This window comes from Myotis davidii, unplaced genomic scaffold (genome assembly GCF_000327345.1).
Source record: "Myotis davidii unplaced genomic scaffold, ASM32734v1 scaffold456, whole genome shotgun sequence".
NCBI classification, from domain to species: domain Eukaryota; kingdom Metazoa; phylum Chordata; class Mammalia; order Chiroptera; family Vespertilionidae; genus Myotis; species Myotis davidii.
The window spans coordinates 1,348,619-1,356,079 of NW_006287375.1; the positions used below are offsets into that span (position 1 = coordinate 1,348,619).

At 38.1% G+C, this 7,461-nt stretch overlaps 1 protein-coding gene across 1 annotated transcript in view; it reads left to right on the plus strand.

Annotated features, from left to right (window-relative positions):
• FNIP1 (folliculin interacting protein 1) overlaps positions 1-7,461 on the plus strand; it is a 71,267-nt gene that overhangs the window by 56,971 nt on the left and 6,835 nt on the right. Inside the window, exon 16 of the mRNA XM_015560928.1 lies at positions 5,177-5,374. Within this exon, the coding sequence (XP_015416414.1) occupies positions 5,177-5,374 (198 nt within the window). The remainder of the gene's footprint in view (positions 1-5,176; positions 5,375-7,461) is intronic.

Sequence of the window (7,461 nt, forward strand, 5' to 3'; positions counted from 1 at the left end):
GCTTTCTTGGTGCACCCCCTAGTGGTCTTTGTGCGCAGTCTTGTTGTAGTTAAGCCGTGATTGTTGTAGTTGATACTGGGGGGATTTGACCTCCAGGCCAACTGGCTGTGAGAGTCAGCTGTGTCTGCAGTGGGAAAACTTCTGTCCTCTGGGGAGGTGCTAATCTAGCCTTTGCCTGAGGCTATCCACATGGGATCAAACAGGGCGGGCGGGGGGAGCAGTTATGGCTCCTCTCAGTCCCGTCCCCAGAAGCTCTGCCTCTCAGAGTCCCAGCAAGGCTGCAAACCTCAGAGAGAAAGCTGCCCTGGCTTCCGACCGATGCCAGACAGTCCCGCTTCTCCCGTTTGAGTCTGGGTCCCTAGAGACTCGCCCAGAACTGGAGCTCAGAGCCTGAGCCTCCCTCCGGATTGGAAATGACAACTGCGCCCTCAGCCACCAGCCGGCTCCGCGCACACCTCCGCACCTTTGTATTTTCCGCACTGCGCCTCCTCTGAGCCTCAGTATGCTGTTCTCTTTCCTTCTAGTTGAAGAATTTCCCCTCAGCCAGCTTTCCTGTGGTTCTGGGTGATGTCCGTTCCGTCTTTTAGTTGTATTTTTGAAGTGGTTGTTCGAGGCAGCAAACTCCGGTGTTTACCTATGCCACCATCTTGGTTCTCTCCTGATTTTCTTTTTTCTCCCTGAGTCAATTTTGGTGATTTTTGTCTTTCTAGAAATTAGTTAGTTTCAATATATTGGAATAAAGTTGTTCATAGTATATACTTATAATCCTTTTAATTTCTATAAGGTCTCTGGTTATGTCCCCTCTTTTATTTGTGATTTTTGTAATCTGTATTGTTCCTTTTTCCTCCCATAAAGGAGGGAATTCTCCAAAGAAGAGTTCATTCATGCCTTGATTTCATTAGTAGACACTTTTGGCCCACGTACATCAAACATCAGTAAGCAGTGGCCCATGGGACAAATACACCTGCTTTCTGTAAATACAGTTTTTTTTGCAATGTGACCACACCCATTTATTTATGTATTCTGTGACTATTTTTCTGCCTCGACAGCAGAGTTGAGTCATTGAGACAGTGATCATACATCTCCTAAAGCCAAAAATATTTTCTATCTGGTTCTTTACAGGAAAGGTTTGCTGATTCTTATTCTAGCTTAAGGTTTGTCAGTTTTGTTGATCTTTTCAAGGAAACAATTTTTGTCTCAGTTTATTTTTTCTGTAATCACTTTATATTTCATTGTTTTCTATCATAATTTTGTTCCTTCTGATTGCTTTGGGTTTAGTTTGCTTTTTTTCTAACTTCTTAAGGTAAAAGCCTATGTTATTGATTTAAACATTTTTTTTCTTTTCAAATATAAGCGTTTAAAGCTAGAAATTTTCCTTATAAGCACTTTTTTAACTGAGTCTCATAAATTTTGATGTTGTGTTTCCATTTGCATTCCAAGTATTTTCTAATTTGACCCAAGGGTTATGTAGAAACATGATGTTTACTTTCCAAATGTTTGTGAAATTCTTGAATTTTTTTTTTATTGTTGTTCTCTATATTAGTTCCATTGTGGTCAGACAAGATACTTTGTCTGATTTCAGTTCTTTTAAACTTATTAAGATTTGTTTTATGGCCCAGCATATAGTCTATCCTGGAGAATGATCCATGTGCATTTAAAGAGTTATTGGGCAAAGTGTTCTATAGATATCAGGTCAAGTTGCTTGATAGCCTATGTCCTTGCTGATTTTCTGTCTAGTTGTTCCATCAGTTATTGAGGGTGGATATTGGAGTCTCCAACTGTTACTGAATTTTCTATTTTTCCCTTCAATTCCATCTATCACTTTAATAAGTTTTTGTTTTAACAAAACTTTTCCTTCTTTCCACCCAATCCCCCATAATAACCATTAAAAAGGAAATGAAGAAAGCCATCTAGGAGAATATGGGTGAGAAAATATGACTCAGTGAGCAAGCAGACACTTAATTGTTAGTCAAAAAGGTTTAAACCTGTATTGGTAGAAAATTAAAGTTGTACATTTTAGTGCGTTATTATATAGTAGGGGAATTATGGTAAATCCAGGAAAACTTAGTCATACTCACATTCTTTATATTTAAGAAGCTATATTGCTCAACCTTTTAATATCAAATATTTACTGACATTCTTTGTTGTGAACATAGTGCTAACACTTCAAGGGATATATAGATGAAAAAGGAATAGTTTCTGACCTCAAGTTATTTACTTAGTAATGGAGAAAATAAGGCAAGTAAATGAGTAAGTGTAGTACAACATATAAAAAAAAATACTTGAAGAAGGTTCAGAAAGTAATTTAATGCTTCAGAAGAAACAAATTATATCAGTTGATGATAATTGTTCTTCAGGGTGAAGGAACCATTTCTGTATTTTCAATTCTGTCCTCCCAATGCCTAATAGAGTGCTGAGTAAGTACTTGATTAGGAAATTCCACGTGGGTCCTTGTAATGCTCTGTGTGTTTTCTTGTCTTTCCTTACGCCTGATCTTAGTCGCTCAGTCTCTTCTTTCTCCTCTGTACCCATTACCACACACGGTGCTCATCAGTGTTTTCTCTGAAAGCCTAACAATGGATGGGGTTACTGTCTCCTATTGAAGACAAAGCATTTTGGTGTTGAGTTGCTACCTACTAATTACTAGGGAAGAATAGTAATAGTAATAAGCATTTAGTATTTTTGTGTTCCTAGTGTGTATTAGACACTTAAATGTAATATCTCAATCTTAAAATAATCCCTGTGTAGTACTATTATCACTCTTATATTTCGGGTATAGCATGGAAAGATTTTTAAATTACATAGATAGGTAATGGCAGAGCTAGAAATCAATCCCAATCTTAACTAAGCCTGTTCTTATGCTATGCTTCTAAACTCCTGTGCCATACTGTCTCTAAAATAGATGAACAAAGGTTACTACAGATACAGATAGCAAAATTGGCATTACAAAGCTTGCAAGGCTTTTACATTAGTAGTCCCATTCTATTGCTCTTGGAGCCTTTTCACTATGGTAAAAAAAAAAAAAAGTTTTGTCTTCTGCCATCTGTTTCAGTAACTGGGTTACTAGTCTTTCATATTTTACACACACACACACACACACACACACACACACACAAGTAATTTTTAAAAACCTTTATTGTTGAAAGTATTACAGCTGTCCCCTTACCCCTTCACCCAGCTCCTGCCTTCTCCCCAGGCCTTCACCGCACTATTGTCTGTCCAAGGGTTATGCATATATGCGTATAAGTTCTTCAGTTAATCTCTTCCCACTCCCTCTCCTCTGCCTTCCCTCTGTGATTTTCAGTCTGTTCCAGGATTCTATCTCTGGATCTATTTTGTTCAACAGTTTATTTTGTTCGTTAGATTCCATATATGTGTAAGATCATGTGATACTTGTTTTTCTCTGACTGGTTTATTTTGCTTAGCATAATACTCTCCAGGTTCCTCTACATTGTCTCAAAGGATTATCCATACGGGAATTAGCCATATTTCTCTCCCGATTATCAACAGCAATCCTAGTCATACTTCAATGTCCTATCCCTATGACCCTTCTACTGTGAAACTCCCAGTCACACAGAACTCCCCGTTGCCCTCTTATACTACCCCAGCACTTGGTTTCTGTTTCATCTGTTACATGTCTTTTTATTTATTTAAAAAATTTTTTTTAAATATATTTTTATTGATTTCAGAGAGAAAGGGAGAGGGATAGAGAGATAGAAACATCAATGATGAGAGAGAATCAGTGATTGGCTGCCTCCTGCATGTCCCACACTGGGGATCTAGCCCGCAACCCAGGCATGTGCCCTGACTGGGAATCGAACCCTGACCTCCTGGTTCATAGGTCGACGCCCAATCCAGGTCAATGGCTGGGCTGTACATGTCTTTTTATAGCCAGGTGTATTTCTATTATCTTTCTCATAAGACTGTGAGCTTCACTTTTTTTTTGTTTCCTTAGCATCAAACAAAAAGATTTATTCAAAGTGGTTGTTCATTAACTGCGCAAAAGTATATCCTTTGAGAGTGCCAAACCTGGGTTTATCCGGGAGGAAACGTACATTCTTAACTATAAAATTGTAATAACATAAAATTTGAAAGGACCCCATTGGGTCCAAGTATTTCAAATTATTACTTGTGTCTCAGTCTTATTGCCGCTAATCTATATGGCCAGTGTTGAAGAAATTCTTACCTTTCCAAAGATAGACTGATGTTGAAGAATTGAGCATTGTAGGGCTCATCGTCTCTTTCTGATAGTGGTTGTGTACATATTTGCTTTTGGTCTTTATGTGTAAGCCATGGAAAGTCAAGAGCACAGCTATATGCCTATGGTCCTATTATCAGTATATGTGACTTAAAAATACTTTTTACTATGCATTAAATTTTTTAATTTTAAAAGTGTTATTTAGGTAAATGTTTGTGATAGAAATACAAATAATATAAAGATATACAAAGCAAAAAAAGAAATTGTTCTTTATAATCTTAATATTCCATACTTATTCAGAGATCTTTATGATAGTTTGATTTGAGTATTTTTATTCTTTTTTTTTCTATTAGCTATAGATCTGTATTTTTAAAATTTTAACTAGGGTATAATATCTGTGTGTGTGTCTGTGTGTGTGTGCGCGTGCAGAGTGACTTTTTTCCCATTTAGCCATATTAGTATCTGTTGACTTGTCTCCTTTTAACTTCTGTATCCATACTCTGGATATACATCTTCGTAAAATAGAAACACCTATTGCACATAGCCAGCAGGGTACTTCATGTGATCAAGGAACGGTCCCTGAGATGTTCAAGCAAATTAATGCCTGACAGGTTGGGATAGTTAGCACAGAACCTTAGATTGACTTGTTCATGTCAATCTTCATCCTATCTATTTTTAAAATAGTTAGCTCTTTCAAGGTAAAAAACCTTTTCTTCAATTGCCTGGCGCATGGTTGGTACTCAGTAAATTTGTTGAATGTATAAATGGCCAAAAGATCAGTGAAAATCAAGTTCTGGATTAAAGACTACAAAATTCTGGTAATATATCTCTACTTATGATGATTGGCAGTAGCTGTCATAACTTAATATTATTTTATTCCATTTGCATTTCATATCTCTTATCTCATTCCATTAGCATTATCTTTTGACAATTTCATTTGCTCATTATAAGATGAATTCTTCTTTTTTGTCCCCCCAGCATCCAGTGTTGGATGAACCAATAGCAGAAGCTGTCTGTATTATAGCAGATATGGATAAATGGACTGTGCAAGTGGCCAGTAGCCAGAGACGAGTGACAGATAATAAACTGGGAAAGGAAGTATTGGTTTCCAGTCTTGTTTCCAATCTGCTTCATTCCACTCTTCAGCTTTATAAACATAACTTGTCTCCAAATTTTGTAAGTGTGTCTGAGACTTGAATTTGAGCACTGTAATAGGTGACTAAACTATTTAGTATGTGCCTACATTGAACCATTACTGTTAGCTTCATCATTGTTTTTCTGAAAGAAGGTGTTGTTGTTATTCCTCTAAAGTCCCATGTGTTGGATCCCTAACCTCTAATGTGATGATGGTATTTGAAGATGGGCCTTTTGGACTTAGAGTTAGTTAATTAGGTAACGAGGATGGGGCCCTCATGATAGGATTAGTGTCCTTATAAGAAGCGGGAAAGAGACATTGCATTCTCTCTACCATGTGAGGACACAGAGACAAAGAGTTGTCTGCCAGTCAGAAAAAGAGTTCTCACTGGAACCCGACCATACTGGCACCCTGATCTCAGACTTGCAGGCTCCACAGCTGTGAGAAAATAATTTTCTGTTTAAACCACTGAGTATATGTTATTTTGTTATGGCAGCCCAAGCTGACTAGAAAAAGAAGGGGATGCGTACATGTCTTATAGTATACTAGAGGCCCGGTGCACAAAAATTTGTGCACTTGGGGGGGTGCCTCAGTTCAGCCTGTGCCCTCTTGCAGTCTGGGACCCCTCGGGGGATGTCCACCTGCTGGCTTAGGCCTGCTTCTCGGGGGGATCGGGCCTAAGCTGGCAATCAGACATCCCTCTGGCAGCCCAGGAGCCCTTGGGGGATGTCCACTTGCCAGCAGGGAGCAGGCCTAAGCTGCAGTCGGACATCCTTAGCGTTGCTGAGGAGATGGGAGAGGCTCCCACCACCACTGCTGTGCTGGCAGCCATCAGCCTGGCTTGTGGCTGAGCAGAGCTCCCCCTGTGGGAGCACCTTGATACCAGAGGGCAATTCCTGCATTGAGCGTCTGCTCCCTGGTGGTCAGTGTGTGTCAGTGACCAGTCATTCCCAGTTGTTCTGCTGTTAGGGTCAATTTGCATATTGCCCTTTTATTATATAGGATTCTATGATTTCAGCAGCCATAATTTAGTACCTGATTAGTATCATGTAATGTATGGACTTGCAATGTCCCTAAGCTTTGTGCAGAATGCAGTGCATTCTGGACCCTCATTGTCATGCCAGTGCTTTGATGATTCCTCTTCATAATATCGGTAACCTCTTATGGATGACACCATTTCCAACTTTCAAGATTTTTTTTCTTCTTAGGAAAACTGTAAGATAGCATAGTTAAAAACCACTCTAGATCAACATGATAAAGACCATATATGACAAACCCACAACTAATGTTATGTTCAATGGTGAAGGACTGAGGATTTACTCCTAAAATGAGGGACAAGACGTAGATGCCCACTTTCACCACTTCTATTCAACATAGTAAGTCCTAATCAGAGCAGTTAGGAAAGAAAAAGAAACAAGAGGCATCCAAATTGGAAAGGAGGAAGTAAAAGGATCTCTGTTTGCAGATGACATGACCTTATATTTAGAAAATGTAGATTCCACAAAAAAAAAAATAGACCTGATAAATGAATTCAGCAAAGTTTGAAGTTATAAAATCAGCATGCAAAGATAGTTGCATTTCATTACACTAGCAGTGAACAATCTGAAAAGGAAATGAAGAAAGCATTTACAATATCATCAAAAGAATAAAATTCTTAGACATGAATTTAAGGAGGCAAGAGACTTGTACACTGGAAACTACAAAATGTTGCTGAAAGAAATTAAAGACATAAATAAATGGAAAGATATCTTCCATATTTCAAGGATTGGAAGATTTGCTATTATGAAAATGATTACACCCCTCAAAAGTGATCTATTGTTTCAATGTAATTCCTATCAAAAATTCCAATGATTTTTTTTTTTTTTTCAGAAATAAACCCAACCTAAAATGTGTATGTCATCTCAAGGGACTCTGAACAAACCAAAACAATCTTGAAAAAGAACAAAGTAGGAAAACTCACACCTCTTGATTTTAACACATTGTTTGCAGGTAGTTTTTATCATGCGCTAACAGGTGGCGTGGGCCCTTTTTGCTAATTTTTTGCGCAAATGGCAACGTTCAGTAAAATTATGATAACTTTAGTTTACGTATTTATACGTTACCTGCATTCTACCACTAGCCTATAAAA